We start from the raw sequence: 25118 nt of genomic DNA on the forward strand, positions 1-25118 counted from the left end.
TGAGAGAATGCTTGGCTTACTTGGGGGTTGGTGATAGTACTGGACAAATGCCGCCAGGTGAAGGCTCCACCTTGCAGTAGGATCTCACCTCCCTGCTCGGAGCTCTGGCCGCTCAGGATCAGCAACTTATTTGTCGCAGAGTCAGTGATCAGTGAGAAAATCTGGGTAGAGGACAGAATATCCAATTTAAACCTTACTCAGTCTCTGTAAGTCGTCAATATCAAGGCAAAAATGTTGAGCTGCACCGTCCTGGGAGGATGAAAGCTCTGTTTGAGTGGCTAAATGGTGTTTTTGCACTTTTATTTAGGTGCTTGTGAGTTTCAGCAGCTGCAGAATGATTTGCTGCTGTTGTTTGAGACAATTTACCTGCAGAGTGACAGAAAGTCAAACATTCAGTTTGAGGCTCAGACTGTGCACCAAGTTTAAATTTAGCTGTCTAAAATTAATCGTAAGAGATGGATAAGTTCTGTAAATTTCTGCCCTGATGCAGTCACTGTCACTCCATACTGAAAACACAATGTTTGAACCCTGGAAATGGGACAATAAACACGGGGACAATAAGGAAGTTTGAATGTTTTGGCATAACCAGAAATGGAAAAGATAAATGAGACTTAATTTGAAAGGTAACATCCTCTGATCTTTTAAAATGTGCTGAAGTTGTTCAGTATGTAGATAAAACACAATATAAGCTACATTAGTTAAAACCCGGCTCTGAAAAGCAGTTTAATTTATGTCTTTATCTATACTTGTAAGAGTGTCCACACCCCTTTTTTCCTTTCTTGTTTCATTACATCTTGAGATTTAAATGGATTTGTTTTGGGATTTTATGTATTCCAATTCCTAATCCGACTAACCTGCTAATAAAGTGCAGGCCACCAAAACTCATAGATCCATAGGTCCATCTGCCCACATTACACTGTAAATCCCTCAAAACTGAACTTTGAAAAGCCTTTGCTGCAAAGAAAAAGTAAAGTCACCAATGAAAACATCCCTCATCACCCTCCACAGTGAAGCATGCTGGTGGCATGTTTGTCTTCACCTGGGAAATTAGTCAAAATCCCAGAGAATTTAAACTGGGACAATATAATGTCTAAAAGGACACATTAAAATGTTTTGACGTGGCCTTTTTGAAGCCCAGACGTCAACCTAATCAAGAATCTGTGGCTTAAACGCTGCTTTACACCATTTAACCCCATCCAGAGCGAAGGATCTGGGGAAGAGGGAAAAAATCCCTGCAGAAGTTGGAACTTTGGTGAATGCTTATGCATGTCTAAGTTTTCAGTTTATTTGCCTTATTTCTTGTAAGTTTGGCAGTTAAAGTATTGTGTTAGGCGTTCTGCGTTGATCGAATCATACAAACCTCCCAAAAATCCATTTAAGTTCCTGTTTGCAATGTAACAAAATAGGAAAATACTAGAGAGGTATTTACTTTTTCATTGCATTGTTCAAGGAATTTACATAAAGGTACAGCAGGGAGTCACTTTGTCTGCTTGGTTAACCACGACAGCAGTGAATTATGCTGTAGTGCTCATGGACAGAAATGATGAATTATGGAAGATGTAACTTCTCAAAGTGTGTTTAGCACGTTTAACGTTTAAACGTTTGCAGTTCTAAGCCACTTTGATCCAGGTTGAGGTGGCAGCCTTCAACCTGCTGCCTATTAAAAGGCTTAAATATTCCCTATGGAGTGTTTGAAGTTCAGAAATGCCATTGAGCTGTTTTTCTACATGTGGAAAGTCACACAAGGACAACGATCCACTGATCTATGAGTGGCAATAACACATCAAGGAGCCCACTGCAGTGCAAACTGTTCATGAGAAGAAAACTGCAATAAAGTAAATGTCCTGGATTTAAAAAACCAGTGACAACAAAGAGTCTGAGGATGCACTCAAACAGCTCTCAGACACTCGTGAAGCTGAGGGTGACAGTGTGTTCTCATGTTAAAGGGGAAGTCCGGTATTTTTAAACCTGGACCTTATTTCTGGCATGAAATACGTTCATCTACTCACCGAGAACAGTTTGGTGAAAGTCGGCGTCCTTTGGAAGATATTTAGATAACTGGAGATCCATATAACGGAGTGAACGGGGCTTAGAGGATGCAGCCTCTAAATAAGGCATTATCTGTCTTTATTTCACCAATACTTTAAGAAGAATGAATGAATGAACGTGTGCTATAGCTCTGTTAGCTCATAGCTGCTGTTAGCTCATAGCTGCTGTTATGTGGCTACTTGCAGCTATAGGAGAGCTAACGGAGGGATTTCTACACAGGCACTCTACTGGGACCACTGCATCCACACGCCCCCCTGCAGCACAGTTTATTCACTCCAGTAAGAACGTCCATTTTACTCAAAGTCGTCGTCCACGTCGTCTAAATCTGATAAATATCCTGCCATGTTGCACAAAACTATCAGCAGCAAACTCTGTGTGAAGTTAGCCGACTGTCACAGAGCACGGAGTGAATAAACTGTGCTGCAGGGGGGCGTGTGGATGAAGTGGTCCCAGTAGAGTGCCTGTGTAGAAATCCCTCCATTAGCTCTCCTATAGCTGCAAGTAGCCACATAACAGCAGCTCTGAGCTAACAGAGCTATAGTACACGTTCATTCATTCATTCTTCTTAAAGTATTGGTGAAATAAAGACAGATAATGCCTTATTTAGAGGCTGCATCCTCTAAGCCCCGTTCACTCCGTTATATGGATCTGGAGGAATCTAAATATCTTCCGAAGGACGCCGACTTTCACCAAACTGTTCTCGGTGAGTAGATAAATGTATTTCATGCCAGAAATAAGGTCCAGGTTTAAAAATACCAGAGTTCCCCTTTAATCAGACCAGACGCCACGGACCTCCTACTGAGGGCGAAAGGTGAACAACAGGAGAAACACTTTGGCCCGAAACTGCTCAGAGTGATCAAATCAGATCAAAATCCAGAATATTTCAGGAAGTCTTCATCACCAAACAGCTGTTTCCATGTTGCATGAACATCACTGACCTCTGAAGAAACAGTGTCCTCTGATGGGTTTACCAAAACAACAGTCTCAAGGACATCACTCTGATACTGGAGGATTCGCTGGCCTGCAGGAAACAGAAAAAACACGAAACATGAGCAGAAATAACAGCCAAAAGCAAAAGTTTCAGAGGGATTAATTGGCCTCATTATCGGAGGACACAGATAGGATATAATTAAGTTAACTTTATTGTCATGTAGATACATGAAATACACAAAATTATTCCATCCAGGTTGAACACACACATGCACAGGGTCAGATGCCATACACTGGAGCGGTGGGCAGCCAATCACAGCACCCGGGGAGGCTGGGGGTGCAGTGTCTTGCTCAGGGGCACCTCGGCCGTAGCAAGGAGGTGGACTGCCACCCCTCCAGCTGTCAGTTTACAAATCTCTGAGCGCCAACCTTCCAGTTATTGGACTGCACTCTCACCACTGAGCCACGGCCGCCCAATAACCTCAGATCCTGACATTTAAATGCCGTTAAAAGGTAAATAAACATTCAAATAAATGAATAATTATGAAATCATATGTATGTGGTAAATATACACAATAAATATGAATATAAGAATATTTTCATTTAAAAAATGGTGACTTTTTAAATCTATTTCAGGGGACTTATTTCTATATTCTCACCACATTTTTGCAGTGTCTGTATCTTATCAACAAGGTGAAGTAAACCTACCTAAACTATCTCCACTACTCAGTTTAGCCACATAATGCTAAATGCTATCCTACATCATGCTAGCCAAGAAAGGCCACCCAACTTTTTGGGAAAAAGTCACTGATCCTCATTATTATTCCCTAAAGTAAATGTAAAAATCAAGAGGAACATTTTTCCTTTGTTTTCTCCTCAGTGTGGACACTGAAGGGTTAAATGAAGGAGCAGTAGAACCACTTGGGGTCGTTATTTTGTTTAAACGCCATATTGTGAAGGTGCTGCTTAAAGGGAAGCTGTCTTTTGTCAGAAGGGACTTGTGGGACTGAACTATGCCAAACATTTCTGATCACAGCAAGTAAAAGAAATAATGAGAAATAGATGAATAAAACACCAAAACCAACAAAACTAACACACACCTGAATGTTCTGGGAAGTTTAATAATAAGTTTTATTTAATATAAAAGCCAAAAAATTAGGTCAGATTCTTCTCAGGATCAGATTTCAACACAACACTGCTTGTTAATAATCAGATCTTACACACAGTTTCTGCAAAACCATTGAAAACTTGTGTTTTATACACTTAATTAATATTCTTATAGCTATTTATTTTAATGTTAATTCATACATGAGATTCTGATCTAAATGTCACCTCATGTGAACACTATTAAACCATAAAATCCCATCCAAGTTGCAGCCTTAAGCTCATGTGGTTAAGTTGGGGTTGAAAGCTTTAAAACATCTGTGAAAAGGGACTTAAACAGAATAAATGCAGCGATAATCATAAATCTTAATGATATCGTCTTTATAAGCTACTCAAATGGCTAAAAACAGAGTTTTATCCGAAGAGGAGCAGACGCAGCAGGAATGGTCCACACTTTGAGAAGCGGTGGAGCCCTTAAACGTGACCTGCTGACTGGTCACGACTGGTCAGTCATTAGAAACTCTGCAGTCCAACAGTGTCAGGCTGAATTTTGGGTAAACGAGTAGAAAACCACACACAGGGCAGCTGGAAGATGCGATGCTGCTGAATGTCACGCCTCCTCCTTATTTTTATTCTTTAATTATGCTAAAAAAGGCTGAATTAAAAGTGGTGCCACTATGTTTAGTGACCTGAATCATGAGCTGATGATACAGCGCTTTGCCCTCAGCATTTGCCACACTGAACATATGGCGGTGCTCAGGCATCCTCAACCCCGCCCTCCTCTTTTGCCTCCTTGCTATTTTGATTTCTCCGGTTTAAACCTCCAAGTATGCTCTTTTTTTCATGCACAATCACATCAAAAATTCAAATAAAAATCTTTTTTTTTTCCACCTGTTTCCATGGTGACTGGTTGCTGCTGCCAGCAGAGTTACACTGACCCAGTCTTGGCCGAGGGAGACGCATTGCAGCATTTCTGTGGGAGGGAGGGGAGGCTCGTACTGCAAGAGAGCATGCATGCTGCATCACATGCTACAGGAGGTGAAGGCGAGCAGCGGCGGCAGCTTAATGAGCATGCAGACGCCTCATCGGGGGAATCTATATTTAGAGGGAAACAGGTTCATCCTCCATATGAAAGAAGGAGCTGACACAGGCATCGCCTCTTTGGCTGCTGACACAGAGGAGTGAGGCCAGTGGGGGGTGACCTGCCTCAATAATCAAGGGTCTGAAGTGAAATGTCACCCACAACTGGTTAAATTAATGAGCCAACGAGTCAGAATCCAGAACAAATTTGTGCAAACTAACAGCCAATGTAAGCTTGGCGGCACGTTCGGATCACCGTGGCCTAACCTTTCGGATTCTGTTTTTATTTCTGTGACACTGAGACAGTTGAACTATCTGCATTTGCTCAGCTGCTGGTCGACCGAACAGAGTGGAACGATGTTTGAACATGAAAAACAGCAGAGCAACACACTGTCTGAAGCCTGAACGCCGCCGTTTTGCTGGCAGCGTAAACACAGCCACACTTTATGTCCTGTTCTGTGTCCATTTTGGGCACTAATGAAGCCTGGAGTTTCCACTGATCGGAGACAAACAGCCACCAGACAGTGATTACCCGATGAAACAGGACAAAAAACGCCCGGTTACGGCTCAAGGAACACGACAAAGAAGAGTCCAAAGTGAACAGAGCCTCGTTAGGCCTGTCACAGCTAACAATTAAAGGCTTTACTGCAGTTATTTAAGACAATCAACATCATGTCGCCATTATCGTCTTCATTCTGGAACAGAACAGGTGAGTTTCTGTTGTACACGGACTAAACTTTTATGCTAAGCTAGAGCAGAGAATGGCCTTTTTGAGAAGCCTTAGACTCTGTGGTGTAAGTGGTAAATTAGTAAGTTATCATCAGTTTGTTGAGGTACATGCATTAGAGCTGTAGGGATGCACTAATCTCACATCCAGCCAACGATTTTATACGATTCGATACGATTTAATACACATCATTTTCTGAAAGATTTTAAAGGGACAGTGTGATTTGACAGGAATCGTCGCTGATTGGATGGTGATCTGACCTTTGACCCGGAAGGACAGACAAACGGAAACAAACAAACATGTCCCAAACGTGTCTTCAGCGTACGCAGACTCATGTTTATGTTAATATTACATCATCAACCTGTTTACTTGTTAAATACCATAAACACAAATCCAAATTCTCTAATCACAAACCATCTTTTTTCATTTTTGAGAAGGAGCTAAAACAATAAATTACAACAATCCTACATTCTAGGCAAGGCAAGTTTATGTGTGCAGCACAATTCAACAACAAGGTGATTCAAAGTGCTTTACAGAGACATTAAAGCAGAAGAAATAAAAAGCAGGATTTAAAATTTAAATAAAAGAAAGAAATAAGAACAATAGATAAAATCTGAAAAATTGATATATATGAAAGATAAAATCAGGAGTTAAAGTATGATTCCGTTTTGAAACTCAAGCTTCTTCAAATGCAGCTGAAAATAGATGTTTCTTCAACCTGGACTTAAATACTGAGAGTTTCAGCTGATCTGAGGCTTTCTGGGAGTTTGTTCCAGACATGTGGAGCATAGAAGCTGAATGCAGCTTCTCCAGGTCTGGTTCTGACTCTGGGAACTGATAAAAAAACGGATCCAGATGACCTGAGGGGTCTGGGAGGTTCATACTGGGTCAGGAGGTCACTGATGTATTTTGGACCATTCAGAGCTTCATAGACCAGCATCAGAACTTTAAAGTCTATCCTCTGATGGACCGGCAGCCGGTGGAAAGACCTCACAGCTGGACTGATGTGCTCCACTTCTTTGGTTTCAGTGAGGACTCGAGCAGCTGAGTTCTGGATGAGCTGCAGTTGTCTGACTGACTTCTATAAGCATAAAAGCCATCAAAACCACTGAGCTATGCTCTTTATATCACATTTTTATGAACTACCCCTCCGGGATTGTTTTGTATTATGTTAATATTCTGTGTTTTCACTAATTGTAACATCTGACTTTTCAGTAAAGTTTGCTATTTTTAATTGTTTTCTAATTTCGATACTCACGACTGAAAAATCGATACTTAATCAGGAAACAAAATATCGATATATATCGTGGTATCGATAAAATCGCTCAGCTCTAACAGGCATGTTGTGAGGCAGCCTGTCAGTGTAGTGACTGGAACATTATGGATATTAAAAGGAGAACAGAACATGTTGAACACTTTCTACAGCAGAGTTTGACCCTCAGGAAGCAGGTTCAGGATCTGTTCATTAGAATCTAAAGATCTGAATCCTTATGTTGTGAGTTCTGTCAGATGAAGCGTCTTTTTACCTTAATCTTGGTCCACCTGCCCTGCATATTTCTCTCCTTAAACACACCTGGTTCACACATATAAATCTTTACTGGCTTCTGTAAAGCTTGATGAAGAACGACTGAGTTCCCCCATTAATCTGTGGGATCCCACAGATTAGAAACTGACTGACTGACAGAATCTGAGTCTTTTGCTGTGATTCAGTTGGCTGAGAACTGTTTTAGGGTGGTTTTAACTTCATCCTCCCTGGAGCCCCCTGCACTGAGCAGAACCCTAGTTTTTCAAAGGTTTCCTGCTGTGGGACATTCATTGAACATGACACCTATCGATACTGTGGCTTAAATGGATGTGGCACCTCATGTGCTTCCTTTTTGTTTCTGGTTTAAATGATCAGCTCTGACTCACGGGTGTGAGATTTAAAATCTGAGGTGATGAGACCGATTTATTTCTGTTTTTCCACTACATGGGGCTGTTACTGCCTGAATCTATCCGTTATTTCAGGCTTTTAAAAGATATTTACCATTCATTTACCTGCATTCTCTGAAGACATTCTGATGTAAGATGCTGTTCTGACTCACATTAACAGCATCTATCATTATCTCGGCTCCATTAGTGGCTCTGTTGTGACGGCATATTAATCTGACCTGTCGCAGCCCCCCCCCAGAAGAGGAATCCAAAAGACAACGTGGGCCGGGCCGTTTCTAAAACCCTGACATCGTCCCACAAGGATGGAGAGCTTTTAAGAAGTCTTCAGTGTTGCTGATGCGATTAAATCCTCTTATTCCAGAAAGTCACAGCAGATATCCAGCTCCTAATCTTAAAGTAATTACATTAAGTGCACATTGGAAAGAGAACAGATGTTACAGGAGATAAGGATAGACATAGATATGTTGTATATATGCATGTTTAATGCTGTGTTTATTAATGTCTGAAGGGACTTTATGTTGGTTTATTTCTAATCTAAACCTTTTAAACCCACTCATTTTTTAATTCTACTTTGAAGAAATGTAAATAAGCTCAGATATGTTACTCTTTACAAGGAAATGAACATATCTGCATCTAAAACTCTGAGATTTGGTTTAGGTCTTAGGCCATAAGTTGCCCCGTCCAGTCTGTGGACTTTGTCCTCAGTTCCTGCTTAATAGAGTTTTTTCTTTCTAAATTCTGCCAGTTTTACTCCCTCTTTTCACTGCTGATTTCAGTTCCTTCATGGTCTTCTATAAGCCTCCCTCCTCTGTATATATGCTGCCTGGTTTTCTGAGGTTTCCCCGTTAGATTCTTGTCTTACCTCCTGCTCAGGCATCCTGTTTTTTTTAGATTTAGCTCATTGCTCATTTTTGAGAATACCTGAGGGTCACAGTAAGAGTTCAACACAGTCGGCACGCTTTGTATTATCTGGCTCGACAAAACCTGAATCTTTCCTCAGAGGCAACAGGAACTATTCATAAAAAGAGCTGACTGTATGAATTTGGACATGTAAAAAGAGAAAGTTAATAACGGCCTGTCGTTCATACTGTGACAGTCGAGTTGTTTTGGAAAACCTGCCCATCCATCCATCCTCCATCCATCCATCCATCCATCCATCCATCCATCCATCCATCCATCCATCCATCCATCCATCCATCCATCCTCTATCCATCCATCCATCCATCCTCTATCCATCCATCCATCCATCCATCCATCCTCTATCCATCCATCCATCCATCCATCCATCCATCCATCCATCCATCCATCCATCCATCCATCCATCCATCCATCCATCCTCTATCCATCCATCATCCATCCATCATCCATCATCCATCCATCCATTCGTCTTAGACTTAGAGACAGAGGATGTCATCTGGCACCAGTCAAATGTGACATCCATTAGTGACACTTAGGCCGAAGAACTTGAGAGTGGACAAGAATTTGTCACCACAAATCCAAAATTTTAACGAAGAACAAAGCGGACTGAGAATATCTGATCAACCATCTATTCATCCATCCATCCATCCATTCATCTATTTATCCATCCTCCATCTATCCATCCATCCTCCATCCATCCATCCATCCATTCATCTATTTATCCATCCTCCATCTATCCATCCATCCTCCATCCATCCATCCATCCATCTATCTATCTATCCATCCATAATCCATCCATCCATCCATCCATCCATCCATCCATCCATCCTCCATCCATCCATCCATCCATCCATCTATTTATCCATCCATCCATCCATCCATCCATCTATTTATCCCTCCATCCATCCATCCTCCATCCATCCATCCATCCATCCATCTATTTATCCCTCCCCATCCATCTATTTATCCATCCTCCATCCATCCATCCATCCATCATCCATCCATCCATCCCTCCATCCATCCATCCCTCCATCATCCATCCATCCATCGCACCTTAAATAGAGGAAGAAAGTGTGGAAATACTTTTGTTGTGTAAGTTTAACCCATTTTTTATTAGAAAGTAAATAGAAACAATCATACTTTATATACTTAATAGAGACTTAGAGACAGAGGATGTCATCTGGCACCAGTCAAACGTGACATCCATTAGTGACACTTAGGCCGAAGAACTTGAGAGTGGACAAGAATTTGTCACCACAAATCCAAACATTTCAACGAAGAACAAAGCGGCCTGAGAATATCTGATCAAGTGAAACAAGACCTCCAGAGTTTGACAGCGTTGAGTGCTTTAATGTGTGAAGCTGAAATCAGAAGCCTCCTGTCAACACGACCCTCTGTGCAGTGACAGACCGCCACCACCGAAGCCAGCTGATGCAAATGCTCTGCATGTCTGAGAACTGCCTCGCTCTCTCATTCCCATTTCAACATATCCGCCTGGCCAAGGACAATCTCCTGTAAAGCCCACACATCATTCAGAGTGTTATCATGGAAACCAGCGCTCCCCAAATGGAGCCTCTGAGGCTCCGTCTGAATGCCTCGCACTAACAATGGAGGATTAACAGAAGTCGGACGGATGCAGTAGTAAAAATGTGACCTCCTGTCTGCCTTGTTGGTTCTGAGGGAGAAAATGGCTGCAGCTCTGAGAGTATGAGGCGAGACTAATTAAGGTGCCTGTGTGATGTTTGAAAGCACTGACCAAACAAAGGAAATGTATTTAAAATGTATTTAGTTTGGGTGATTTTACCTAAAAAACAACTGAACAGTAGAACTTTTTAGGACTTTTTTGAGTTTTCCTTAGATTTTTTCCAGTTTTAAATGTATATCTGGAAAGACTGTCATCACATTGTTAATTTTTTAATTATTTAACCTAATTTAACCTATTTTAAGACCAGCCGCAACACAAGAGTAGAGCGGTACGCATTCATAAAGGTGGAACCTCGGGTCCAAATGGTTTAAATACATTTCCTTTGCTTGGTCAGTGCTTTCAAACATCATACAGGCGCCTTAATTAGTCTAACATATATACAGTCGTGCTAAAAAGAAATGCTACAAAGATTTACACATATGGACATAATGAACAGTCTTGTGGTCCTTTCAAGGTCTTTGAATGAAGTAAATAACACGTGACATATCACACTGTGTCATTATTTATTGAACAAAACACAGAAGATGTTCATTTAGCAGCAGTAAGAATTGAAGTAATGGTTTCCTGTGGGACGTTATCAGTCTCTCTCATGGTTCTGGAGGAATCTCGGCCCACTTGCTTCAGCTCATTGAGGTTTGCAGCATTGGTTTCTGCACAGCTCTCTTAAGGTCCCACCACAGCATTTCAGTCAGGCTGAGGTCTGGACTCTGACTGGACCATTGCAACACCTTGATTCTTTTCTTTTTCCCACATTCTGCTGTAGATCTGCTGCTGTGTTTGGGATCATTGTCCTGTTGATGAGCCAGTTTCAGCCCAGCTTTAGCTGTGGGACAGATGGCCTCACATCTGACTCTAGAATACTTTGGTATCCAGAGGAGTTCATGGTGGACTCAATGACTGCAAGGTGCCCAGGTCCTGTGGCTGCAGAACCAGCCCAGATCATCAGCCCTCCACCACCGTGCTTGACAGCTGGTATGAGGTGTTTGTGCTGATATGCTGTGTTTGGTTTCCTCCAAACGTGCTGCTGTGCATTAGGACCAAACATCTCCACTTTGCTCTGGTCTGTCCAAAGGACATTGTTCCAGAAGTCTTGAGCTTTGTTCAGATGCAGCTTTGCAAACCTAAGCTGTGCTGCCATGTTCTTTTTAGAGAGAAGAGGCTTTCTCCTGCAGCCCTTCCAAACAAGCCATCCTTGTTCAGTCTTTTTCTAACTGTGCTGTCATGACCTTTAACCTTTAACATGCTAACTGAGGCCTGTAGAGTCTGAGATGTAGCTCTGGGCTTTTTCACCTTGGGGTGAACTTGCTGGGACGTCCACTCCTGGGAAGATTGACAGCTGTCCTGAATGTTTTCCACTTGTGAATAATCTTTCTCTCTGTAGAATGATGGATTCTTCCCAGATTGATGTGCCTCAGGAAGAACGTAAGAGGTTGTATTTACCTAATTTTAGGACCCGGTAAGGACCAGAAGATCTTTCATGTGTCCTGAAATGCAAAACCTTTGCCTTGAAAAGGTGTCGACTCTCCTTTTTAAATGACTGCATATAGGAAAAACCTCAGGTCTTAACAAATTAAAGAAAATTACTTGTCAGATTTTCATGTCAGTGTTTTTTCAGGTGACTTAAACACTCAGCCATCGAGGAAGTTTCTAGATACAAGATGATACGGAAGAAAATCTTCCCTCCGCACCTGACAATCTGAGTGAGCTGCCTGACAGTGAGTGGGTGCCATAAGCATGAAAGGATAAAGCAGAACCGACCCACATGCTCCTTCCTCTGATGGGAAAAGCTCTGAAGCCACCACAGGCAGCGGCACATTTTCTGCCAACTCACTGCCAAGCTGAGGCTGAAAGAAAAGTTAGCTGATTATGTGTGTTTATTTGTGAAAGTGGACCATGGCCCATTTGTGTCACTTTGTGTGAGTCAACATGGCGTGATTCTCCCACCGCCTCACTGCTGTGGTTAAAAATATCACAGCAAAATGTTGCCAAAGCTGGATCAGTGGCAGACGTGATCAAAGGTAAAAAGACTGCTGACACACCGCCTCACTCCCCTGTGAGGCTACAGAAGTAATTTCAGTTACAATATATTTTTATCCAGAAGGAGTAATTTCAAAAGCCTTATTTTTTCGAGTTATTTCAGACATAAAAGCTCTGATGAACAAACCAATTAAAAGCTGCTCTTTGTGTCTCACACACTGCAGCTCGTTTAGTCTTTATCTGTTTATAACCTATTAGCTGCTTCATTTCAAATGGCATGATGAATGGTGCCAAGTCTTTATAACAAAAGCACTAAGATGCCGTCATTAAGACTAATCAGGGTGCTTCAGAGGGTTATTAGTCAGAGCAGGAGAAGAACATGTGAATGTGAGTGGAGTTACTGCTTTCATCAAACTGGAATTATAAGCACATAAAAAGTTGTTTTTACAATTCGATGAGTGCAGCTGATGTTTGGTGAGTGAAACTAACAAAACCATCCATCCATTTTCTATTCCCACTGAATCCAACCCGCGGGGGGGGGGGGGGCCTGGAGCCTAAAATGTAGTTTATACTTCCCCGACGTGGACCCCGTAGCCTAGTTGCTTTTTCCGGTCTTAATGGCTGTACACGGCGAAGAAGCTCATTGATATTCGAAGTTATCGAAAGCGTATTTGTTCATCCAGGTTATAGATTCACCCGTTCCCAGCCTCGGCCGCTTTAGTGGTCGTACAGAGTAGAGGGATGCATTGGGATTGGGTCCCACTCAAATCTCTCAGGAGCGGGTGGTATGAACTTTGCTGCGGGCGGCTAAAAAAAAGGTCACATGTACGATAATTATCGTATTTGTACGATAATTTTGCCCTGTGTACGATCAATAATCCCAAAAAAAGGCCACATATATGATAATTTGACCATTCTGTGAATGTGTGGTTGTAATCAGCCTGTTGCAACTGTCTGTCGGATTTTTTTGTGAACCCTGAAGGCATCTCCATTTCCATGTGACAAGTTTCAAGCCCATCGTGCTTTTCTATGTGAGCTACAGTGACGTTCATGCGTTTGCCTCAGAAGTTCCTAACAGTAGGTGCCTCCAGGCCTCATGATTTGGCTCATTAGTTCCCACTCGTCATTGTTTTCGGGGACATTTACTAACACAACTGCTGATGCAAAACCGTGAGTCTGTTGGACTCTATTCAACTCTAGAGTGACTTTAGCATCTATAGACTTGTTATTTTGGTTATGACGGGTCTACGATAATTTCACTCGAAATACGATCATTTTATGTCTCTGGTACAATAAAACTACATTTCCCACCTGGCAACACTGAGGGACGTATCCTAGCGACAGGATGTCAATAAATGATGTGGAAAGGAAGCTCAAAGAAGGTCTTTACAGCACAAAGACAAAGCAAGGCAAGTCTGACATTTGGAGAAGTCTCTCAATTGTCCGTGAATCTCTTTATCAATAACCTATAAAATGACGTGTTTTCTCCTGCTGGACGGGAGAAGACACAAAATCAATGCATTTCTATTATTGTGCGAGCATAAATCCTCAAAGTTTTGCAGGTCAGAAATTCAGCGGGATGAAGAAAACAGTCCCTCGCAGGGCTCTAGTACCACCATCAAACCACCTCTGCAAACGTCTTCTCTGTGGCAACATTTGCCATATAAGCATTTGTTCTTCAATACTGATGAGCTCAAATACGGCTGCTCCACCTCGGTTGCCATCGTTTACTGTTACTTCTTGTTATGACCCCTGAAACCACACAAACACACAGCCACACCCCCCTACTGGCATGGCGGTGAACTGCAGAGCAACGTGTTCCCTCGATGCAGAACTTCGAATAAAATAAACTCACCCAGCTGTCATCGCCAGTCATGGCCACACAGAGACAAACAAGCATCCACGCTCACTCCTACGGTCAGATTAGAGCCAATTAACCCGACACGCATGCTTTTGGACCGTGGGAGGAAGCCGGAGTGAGAACATGCACACAGGAAGAAACCAGAACCAGAACCAGGAACCCTTTCTGCAAAGTAAAATATCTCTTGAAAAGTTTCCAAGTGTTCCACAAGATGACTCGTATCCCTCATGTATCAACTCAGCATAGGCAGGATGTAATGTAGTTCCCCCCCTAACTGTGTCCAATCCACACGACCGCATCGCTTCTGCAAGTTTGACCAAACACTGAAGTTTCACACAGAACTTTTGCTGCATTTACTGAGCGGTTCTTTGCCATTTAACAGGCTATTTTCAAGGCTGTTATCGACATCCATCAGTCCTCTGGACCTTAATATTTTTCACTTTGGACAAATACACATTGCTGCATTGCGTAATATTCCACCATGTTCACTTTGAAACATGCTTTTAGCAGAGTTCTCTGACTCCTGCTGCTTCATAGAAGAAAGAAGACTGGAAGGAACAAAATGCTCATAAAACACTGGAGAGACTGCTGTAGATTTAAAATGCTAAAGCATCTGGAGTGCCAGTGGAGCAGGTAATGATCCAACTTTATCATCAGCTTGTAATTACTTTTGCATGCTTTTTTTAATTAGATGGACACATAATATCAACACAAAAGTAACCTTCCTCCCACCTTCCTATAGAAATGCCCGCCTCGATATTACAGCCCCACATGCAACGAAAACAAGACGCTGGTCCTGGTTGAGCTGCTAAATAAACGGATGTATAACAGCGTCGTGTTTTCTTCAGCTTAACACTGTTTCTGTCTCATGCTGTCGTGTTTATGAGGTTATCTGGACTGATGCGTTCTTTGTTTAAAGGGGAACTCCGGTATTTTTAAACCTGGACCTTATTTCTGGCATGAAATACGTTCATCTGCTCACTGAGAACAGTTTGGTGAAAGTCGGCGTCCTTCAGAAGATATTTAGATAACTGGAGATCCATATAACGGAGTGAACGGGGCTTAGAGGATGCAGCCTCTAAATAAGGCATTATCTGTCTTTATTTCACCAATACTTTAAGAAGAATGAATGAATGAACGTGTGCTATAGCTCTGTTAGCTCATAGCTGCTGTTATGTGGCTACTTGCAGCTATAGGAGAGCTAACGGAGGGATTTCTACACAGGCACTCTACTGGGACCACTTCATCCACACGCCCCCCTGCAGCACAGCTTATTCACTCCGTGCTCTGTGACAGTCGGCTAACTTCACACAGAGTTTGCTGCTGATAGTTTTGTGCAACATGGCAGGATATTTATCAGATTTTGACGACATGGACGACAACTTTGAGTAAGATGGACGTCCTTAACGTCGACTTTCACCAAACTGTTCTCGGTGAGTCGATGAACGTATTTCATGCCAGAAATAAGGTCCAGGTTTAAAAATCCCGGGGTTCCCCTTTAAGTTGAAGTCAGTTTACCTCCTGCACCTCAGTCACTTTACTTCCTGTTTCATTTAGTAAAACTTGTCCCTTTATCTGTTTATTTTCCTTTTAGTCTGTTTTTACACCTGTTTTTCACCTACCGACCTGCACTGACTTTATCACACTCCTCAGTTCATACATCTCCAGGTTTTCCAGGTTAGTTTACGGCCAGATCCTCGTCTTCCTCCTGTCGAGTGTTCTGCTCATGATAACTTTGGGTTTTGTTCCTGCACACGACACAGCTGACTGTCTGTGTGTCACAAACACGAACCATTGTCTCACTGTTATTACAGTCAAATAGATGGCTGCTGCACACAGTTCAGCTTTCATCTCTTCTTTTTCATTTCTTATTTGAAAAGTAGCTCTTTTTCTAAATGACAGCTGATGAGTTCTCTGTTTGGGGGGGAATAACCGACACAAATAACCGCTTCGGTTAACTGCTCGTCCATCAGACTGTACAGAAGACTGAAATGAAAGCAGTGCTCAGAGCTGTAACCACAGGGAATGAAACGTTAAAGCAAATCATGGCTCAAAGCTACGGGGACAGATACTTCTAAAGAAGAACTCCTGTGTGTATTTCCTTAGGGGGGTGTAAAAGTGATAAGTACCTGCAGCCACATGTATTAACACTGATGCAGTTTGCAGGTGAGCATTGAGAGAGATTACAAAGAGCTGAATTGTGCTGCTGGCACAGTTGCTGCTGTTTCAAAAGCTCCTGCCTGTGTGGCTGCTGCAGCCAGATGATTCCCATAAACACCTATTCTGTGGGACTCCAAATGTATACAGTATATATAACCATAGTTGTGTCATTTGATATATTTAGACTTCATCTGAGGGGTATTTCCCAAACCCATTAATTCCAGCTTCTGTCAGTACAATTCCAGGAAAGTCATTGTAAATGTACTTCTTGTTAGATTATTTGGTTTCAGGCATTGAGAATTGGAAATGGAGTTAAAGTTGTATTCAGTTTCAGTCTGCCAACATCAGCCAGCTGAAGGGAAATGAAGCAGACAGGAGCCTGGAAGTTTCTGCTCTCTGTTGCCAACACTTTAACAGACATGATTGAACCAGGTTGATGGGCACTGAACCTGGTTTCAACATCGCACTCGCCCACCGTAAGCAAGGTGGTGTCATGCTGTAATAATCTGAATACTATGAGAGCTTTAAAAGAGAACAACCTGAGCACAAACATGTCTAATTGAGTTTGTCTTTACGCAGGACACAGCTGCACACACACCTGTGAATGCTACACCTGTCAGGAACGTCGAGGACTTAGGACACAGATGCAGGGTCTTTGGATTCCCAAAGGGTTTTATTCTATAAACACACACAGGGCTCTGCAGGGCGATCTCCCGGCAGCGTAAATCAAAAGGCTGTGGAAACCTAAGCGCTCTCCTCGGCAGAGAAGGAGCACAGCTATGAAATTTACAAAACATAAGACTCTCCACGCTGGGAGGAAAACAGAAATGCTATGAACAATTAATGAAACGAGGCGGAATAAAACAAAAGACGCACTCTTTACTAAAAGAGGCACTTTGGAACTTTAACGTTAACTTAAAGACTCACCTTTAACGGTGGCACGAAATATTTTCAATAAATCAAGACACAAAAACACAGCTAATCGGAGGCGGCTACGAAGGTCACAACAAAATTCGCTCCTTGAAAACGGAGGAAAAACAAGGCTGTGAAACTTACCGTTAGACAATAAGTAAACTATGGCTATGGAACAACAAAATAGCACTGCAGGAGAAGCGCTTGCTGCAGGCTCGTGGTTTCTATGGCTCATGGGATGGCTTGTTCTGAGGCTCATGGAGTGAGACAACATACTGGCGACGAGACAAGGGAAACGCAGACTATTTAAACACATGAAGGACCAAAGGGAACAGGTGGAAACACTTTGGGAATCAGGGAAGACACGAGAGGAAGGGCAAGATACCTGAAACAAGAGGACAAGATCAGTGACTTTTCAAAATAAAACAGGAAATGAGGAGACAAGACATGAAACAGAACGTAGATCGTGACAAAACCTTATCCAGCCGCTCTCTGTGAAGCTGCTTTCAAACCACAGCAGGTCTGAAAGTGATGAAAATGTTTTTACCTCAATCTTATCTCATAACTGCAAGGTGCCACGTTTCAAAATGCCACAATGTGGCACTTTAAGATAAGAATAGTTCTCTTCTTTCACTTGTCACCTGCTGAAGAAGAATCTTGCCTCAGGTAACAAAGAAACCGAGCTTGTTAGCAGCAGCAGAAACCAATTTACACTGCTGACAGAGAATCTTCTCACCTGCACACACAGTAAACAGCCTGTGGTGTTTGGCAGCAACATTACTGGATTACTGCTGTATGTAATATAGGATAATTACATGTCAACATCCCTGTTATTACCTGAACTGTTAGAAAGTCTCTCATTACTCATTGTTTTATCTGTGACTCCTGTATGAAGTAAGATTAGACAGTATTAGTGTAGAAATAGTAAAAATATAGAGAAAATTCCCATGTAATATCATCAACTTAATTCTCTAGTTCAATAGGCCGAAGCTCAAAGGGTTTATATCTACAATAAAATAAAACACGAGCTGTTTATATGTATCTCTCATGCTTTAGGAGTAGAGCTCTATGATGAAATATGCAAAAATGTATTTTATAAGAGCAAATGACCATCACAGCCGCAGACATCCGTGAAAGCGTCTCAAGTATTAGGAGCTGGAAAGAACCTGGTACTGACAGGACGTACACCTGCTGGCTAAAGAAACTACCTGGCAGCACAAATGAACCTGTGGCTGATAGATGTTTATGCATTTAACAGACGCTTTTATCCAAAGCGACTTACAGATAGGCAGAAAAAGGAAAGGGGATCTTACCTAAGGACCCCTACTGGAGACAGTACCTTTCATGCAGGGGATTTGAACCCAGATGAAAGGTGGTAATCATACCACTACACATAATATTACAGCTAACAATAAGCTACATAGAAGGACAAATGATGCAGGCATGTGATGTGTAAAGATCCTGCTGTTAGTGTTTCACAGACCTGTAGTTTCTATACATATTGCTAAATCACTGCTTTAGACTAACAAATGTTAATAATCTTAGATGAAGGCATGGATGGGGGTTGAACCCATGATCTTTGGTTTACGAGACCAACGCCTTTCCACTTGGCCACCATGCCTCTGAGATAGATGGGACCCACCCAGGCTGGTCCTGGACAGGAAGGATCCCCAGAAAGAGCGAGTTTGATGTGGCTACCAGGCCAGTAACCTGCCTCTTTACAACATGGAAACTCCTGAGATGAGCAGCCACATGGTTGAGTACAAAGAGGGGAACTGGAACCAACACCCAAGGAGCTAAACACCAGCTTCTGCTTGACAAAACTGTCACTCAAGACTGTAAGATAAGACAAATTTGTGCACCATCTGGTTTGACTACAAGAAAGACTTGTCTTTGTATCCGTAAAGACCCTGGAGGCCAAGGCAATTTGGAAAGTTACCATCAGGTGCAGCATCTTGATGCTTTGTCCCCTCTGCTGTTCTGCATTGGCCATCATCACAAAGAGGGTAATATACCAGAAGGTACCATAGCATGAATAACTTGGGATCCTACATGCAAATGGAAACCGTGAAGAGGCTGCAAGGCAGTCAGCCTCGACCAAGTAGCTACAACAAGTGAGGCAGGTCCTGAAGAACAAAACCAGAGCCGTCAACACATGTGCTCTGACAGTCATCACATACCCCGCCTGCATGATAATCTGACCAAAGAAGGAGATAGAAGTCACTGATACAAAGACAAGAAAGGTCCTCACAAAGGATGGAGGGTTTCTCCAAGTCCAGCACTAAGAGGAAGGAGGGAGCCACAACCCAGGATGAAACAACAAAGCTCCAGGAATACGTCAGGAAGATGGTAATGAACTGCTGAGTGAGGGACTCAGGCAGCTGAAACCCAGTGACGGAAGGATAATCCCCTGCACAGAATGTAACACAGAGGAGGTGGCTGATGTCGAGAAGTCCTATAAGTGGCCAGAAAAGCTCGAGCAGCTCAAGAAAAGGCCCTGAGCACGAGGTCAATGGAGGCCGTGGTCTATCACACCGGACCGGACCCCAAAGAGGCCTCTGAGACAGTCCAGCACATAATGGCAGGATGTAGGATACAGGCAGGCACGGCATGCGTGGAACGCCACAACCAGGTGGTGTGAAGAGTGTCCAGGAACATCTGGAACATCTGGAACATCTGGAACGAGCACGAGTCCAGAGGTCAAAGAGTGAGACACCTCCGAAGGTTGTGGAGAAGAAAGAGAAGAAGAAGAAGAAGAAGAAGAAGAAACATGTAAAGCGTGAATAAAAAAGTTCAAATAAAAGACTAAATAAAAAACTATTAGCTTTAGCGGAACATTCTGGCTTTGTAAAACATCCAACTTTGAATAAAACAGCTGTCATTTTCTGCTGATTATCCAGAGGAATAAAGTATATAAACACTAAATGAATGTCTGCTTTACTCCAGTTTACCAAAACCTACAAAACCAGAACGCAGGGTCGCTTAAATTCCACTTTTCACGGTTCTGAGCTGAGGCTCCACCTTGGAGAACAGGCAGGCCTGCGATGATTTTAACGATCACTGGTGAAGTGAATGCAGTCAGCCTGAGCCACACCTCTCAGGGCATCAAGTCTGCCGAATCCTGCTGAGCTCAGCACTCTGCCTCACCCACCCTGAGGCATCATGGGAGTTCACAGTGCACAGCGCGGTGTTGGTGGAGGGGGGGTTACTCAGAGTCTGTGGATGGGTTTGCCTGCAGGAGAATCTAACAGAGAGTAAAACCCATGAAACAGACTCTCTTACAGAGTCTGTGACGACCTGAGCTGCTCCGCTCAGCCCGATGCTCAGCCTGTGAGTGAAAATGTTTCCGTGCACGTGAAAGACGACACCAGCTGAAGGACGTTTAAAAGATGCTCACAGCTACAAGAAACATCTCGCGTGAATTATTTAGAAATCTGAATTGTCATCGGCTGATTTGTTGCTTGTTCCATTGAAAAAACCTGATTTAAAATGACTTATTCATAACTAAGTCAAACATGTGCTTGTTACAGCATTACAAATATCAGAATTAAGTTGGTTTTTATCTATGTTTCGCTAACAGGGACGTTTGAAATGAGAAATCCGTTCATTTAGTCCAAAACATTAAGGTCAATGTCAAAAAATGTAAATAAAAAAGCTTAATAATGCCTTGACTTTCACCTTAAATTACTCAGTCGCTGTTATTTCAAGGAATGAACATTTACAGTTATTAAAACCGACTGCTGTCGGCATTCGAAGAACCCAAATGCATCAGATTTCAATGTATTGATAGATGTGAAAGAATCACAAATGGTTCATGTGGAATCTGATAAATAATCTAAATCATTAAAGCATTAATCCGATTTGTCATTTTATGGTTAAACTGGTTGAATTAATGATGACACACCGCTAAATAACCTCAGAAAACCCTTCGAAATACGCATCACTCAGAGAGTAAGCCTCCTCTTTGTGTGTGTTTCTGGATTAAAACAGCTGTCAGGTTGTGTGTGTGTGTGTGTGTGTGCACCTTTTGTCTCGTCAGTTGCATAACTTTGGGGTTATTAAAAGGGTCTAATCCACATCCCCACAGTTTTCACAAGAAGGACTAAGCTGCTGTGGCCTGTCACCGCCTCGCCTCAGCTGTTGCCTGCAGGTCAGAAGATGCGCTTCTTTTTTACCACCTCAGAAATCAGGTCACCCTCATTTACCCCGAGCTGAACAGAGAGCTGACAAATGCTCACATACTGTACATTAAGTTGTGAACGTGAGTCAGGGAGCCTGGAGGCCAGCAGCACTCTCATCAAAACAATCTGCAGCATGACCCAACAGAATGATGAGAAAATAATGACAAACCTACACCAAGATGCTTTGAAAATGAAGACAATGACGTATTAACAGCTTTTAATGAAATCATTAAGGACGATTCTGATTTTTTCAGAGTAAAAATGAAACAAAATGTTGGACTTTTGCATTATTATCTCAGATCAATGTACCTGAAACCATTAAAATGACTTTATATTTGAACTTGAAGCAGCCAGAAAGTCGGTACCGCTTATATTAAACAGTCATTAATAATTTTACGCCATGTGGCTACAGGCACCTGCTGTTCTTTGGTAATTTATGAATCATGCCACAAGAATGTGAGTAAAACGCACCGTATGCATGCATAAACAGCTGAAGAATTTCAGTGGAAAACAGGTTGTTTCGTTAATATTAGCAGCTTGCAGACAGCAGCAGCGGCTGCATAGATTATCGTGAAACATTGATTTTACTCACATTACACGTCGCTACTCCGCGGCCCCTGAAAACACAGATCCTAACAGATAGTACCTGTCAAGACAGATTTCTCTGTCGATGCGGATTCCTCCGGTGGCTTCGACCGTCTGCATGCGGATCACCGATGCGCTGTCAGAAAAACAAGCAGCCGACTCTAATCGGGCTCCGCTCGGTCTCCGCTTGGTTTTACGCGTCTAAAACAGCGCGATGGATGGAGACGAATCCTCCGAGCGAGCAAGAAGGAGATGCCCAGCGTCCTGTCTGGTGGATGCGGGGGGAATGGACACCGTGAGGCGTCTCTTACCGTCCTTCAGCGGCGTGGACGGAGCAGAGGGAGGGGCGGTGCTGCTGCTGCTGCTGCTGCGGATGAGGATGAGGATGAAGGCAGAACGGCCTGGTACAGTTCAACACCTTCACCGTGTTGTCAGCTCCCGCTGCATTCAGGAACCCGTCGTACTCTGCAGTTTCAGTGGTCGCCAGGCAGGGAGCGGTGAGGCACTCAACCTTCCAGATAGCAGAAACATTTGGGCCAAATCCAGGCGCTTACTGGCGGGCTCAGTTTCAGCGCCGGTCCTTGTTACGAGGGCCAAACATGTCTCAAAGGATATGAGTTGGGACTAACTCGGATTATGGCATTTGATATATGGCCAGATGTTGCCCAGATGCCATAAACTGGCTTTAGCCGGGGTTAAGTACTGTGGGAGCCAGGTGTGGCCCAAATTATACAGATTTGGGCCTTTTCTGGTGGATCTGTGGCAGCCACGCTCACCCTGGGTCAACTCAGTCGTCCAGAACCAGGTGTTTGTGCCAGAATGGGACATGTTGCCTCAGAATCCGAAAGTCAGGGTTGATGTCACAGTTCCAGCTGCAGAGCAGAAAAGCAGTTGGACTCGAAAGGTGACATTTTTGAGGAAAAATCAACTGGGAATACTGGGAAATCAGTGAAGTGATGCTAGTTTTGGTTATAAACTGTTTATTATTGCCTTTGTCCGTTTGAGTCTCATTAAATTAGTTACGCATTGCCATGGCCGGCTATTATTGGCTGTAAAATAACAAAAAAACAGTTGATAACAGAGCATAATGTTGTATTTTGTTCATGCAGACTGTACAGAAACATGTTTACTGATACAAATTAGACCGAACTACAGTGTGTGTTTACTTTATCGCCACATTTTCTCAGCCACAGAACATCTGTGTTGTTCTGGTTCTGTTCACAAATTGAGTTTTTAGACGTTTTGATGCCAGAAACGATGCTTTTTTCATGGTCCTCTTCTGTTTTAGCCTGTTAGGAAACCTTCTGCTTCTCTAAACTGTGAGTGCTCCGGCCTGAAGGATAAATATTCTGTTAAATTCCCACTGAACACTCATTTTGTCCCTGAGGAGCTCAGCCACACACACCCCTGATGTGTTGTTGTCAGTTTTATCTTTCTAATTTCAGCCTCCTTGTCTCCTCTCTTGGCTCCAGGAGGGAAGAAGAGGCTTGTCAGAAGAGGTAAAAGCGAGGATGCGGGTGGTGCATCCTTTTCAGATGTCGTTTTGGCGTCTGAAGGAGGTGTGACACATGAATCCCACTCTGTAAACTTAACTCAAAGTAAGTACAGATGCTCATCTGACAGAAATAACTAGATACGGTGGAGGAGTCGGTGGGATGATGCAGCTGTGTCAACGACGCCTGAAGCAGTGATGTCTCTTTTGTCACCTCGCCTCCTCGCGCTTCTGTCTGGAGGAACTAAGAAGCAGGAAAAGGGAGTCGAGTGTGCAACACTGGAAAATGTGATAAAAGCTCTGTGTTAATTATGTGTGTGCACGTGTGTGCACGTGTGTGCACGTGACCTGTCACACCTGCAGTCCAATTCAAACTCTGCTTCTCTCCCACTCACCGCCACATTGTTTAGTCTCCTAAGTTTTACTGTTGTGCTCATATAGAAGTTTATGTTATGTCAGTTTGTTTAATCATGGTTTCAGTTATGTTCTGGTCCTGTTCTTCCCCGGCCACCTCGGTTCACTCAAGTCACCTGGTTAATTGTTCACAGCTGCACCTCATTCACTGATCACTCCCTCCACAGTATTTAGTCTCCTGGTTTCCTTTCACTGCAGAATCCTCACATCACTATACATCACTTCATGCTTCCACGTCATGCCGAGTCACAGAAAGATAAGTCCTGTTCCTTTGTTTTTTTTCCATAGTCTTGTTTCATAGTTAAGTATTTTTGATCCGGCTCTGCCCCGCTTTATGTTTTTGCCTTGTCTTGTTTTTTTTGGAATAAACCTTGTTTTGGAAGTTAAAGAACTGCATCTGGGTCCCTTCTCGCACCACGCACCGTGACAGCCAAATACTTTACAGTTTCATGTTTTTTTTGGTCAGTTATTCTGATTTCTTTACACTTCATCTGCCTCGTTGTTTCTATTCAACTGTCCCTTCCTGCTCAATCTTCTCCTGAAACCAGTGGCGTTCAAATACCAATAACTCAAAGTTGTCTTATAATAAATGAGTTGATCTTGTTTGCGTCTGTCCTTTCTGTGGCTTTGCTTAAAGAAAAGTATCTAAAAGGTTTTAGTTATCTCTTCAGCATCAACTAAACGTCTAATATTCAGTCTTATTTTTTCTTATTTACACCAACTCCTTAAGAGGTTTGAATGATAATACATTGGATTATGCAGCAGGTGCATATTCTTACAAAGATATGATATATATACAAGCAGAGATGTGAATATACACCGAAGAACACATTAGAAATAAGAGCAAGTGGTGAATAATAACAGATTGAGATTTGAGTACCAAAGTTTAGGAGCTATAATCTAAAAAGTCTGGTTTAAAAACCAGAGCGGGAGACAAATAAGACACTTTGACATGAAGATTGAAGAACCCGTCCACTGGAATAGAGGCTCAACAGTTCTACTCTAAAGTTACATGCAGGTGCCCTTCCTTAAGTAAAAAAAAATGAGATTTTCTCAATTTTGCTGGTAGCCAGTGAAGAGAGGCAAGAATT

The 25118-nt window shown here is 42.6% G+C and overlaps 1 protein-coding gene and 1 non-coding gene across 2 annotated transcripts in view; both read right to left on the minus strand.

Moving 5' to 3' along the window:
- map1aa (microtubule-associated protein 1Aa) overlaps positions 1-25118 on the minus strand; it is a 55706-nt gene that overhangs the window by 12946 nt on the left and 17642 nt on the right. Inside the window, exons 3-4 of the mRNA XM_072379913.1 lie at positions 2988-3070; positions 21-161 (exon numbers count right to left, since the gene is read on the minus strand). Of these exons, the coding sequence (XP_072236014.1) occupies positions 21-161; positions 2988-3070 (224 nt within the window). The remainder of the gene's footprint in view (positions 1-20; positions 162-2987; positions 3071-25118) is intronic.
- On the minus strand, positions 18905-18976 carry trnat-cgu (transfer RNA threonine (anticodon CGU)). The gene has a single exon. It is a non-coding gene; the product is annotated as a tRNA-Thr (tRNA).

This window comes from Leuresthes tenuis, unplaced genomic scaffold (genome assembly GCF_036924035.1).
Source record: "Leuresthes tenuis unplaced genomic scaffold, fLeuTen1.0.hap1 SCAF_2, whole genome shotgun sequence".
Lineage (NCBI taxonomy): Eukaryota > Metazoa > Chordata > Actinopteri > Atheriniformes > Atherinopsidae > Leuresthes > Leuresthes tenuis.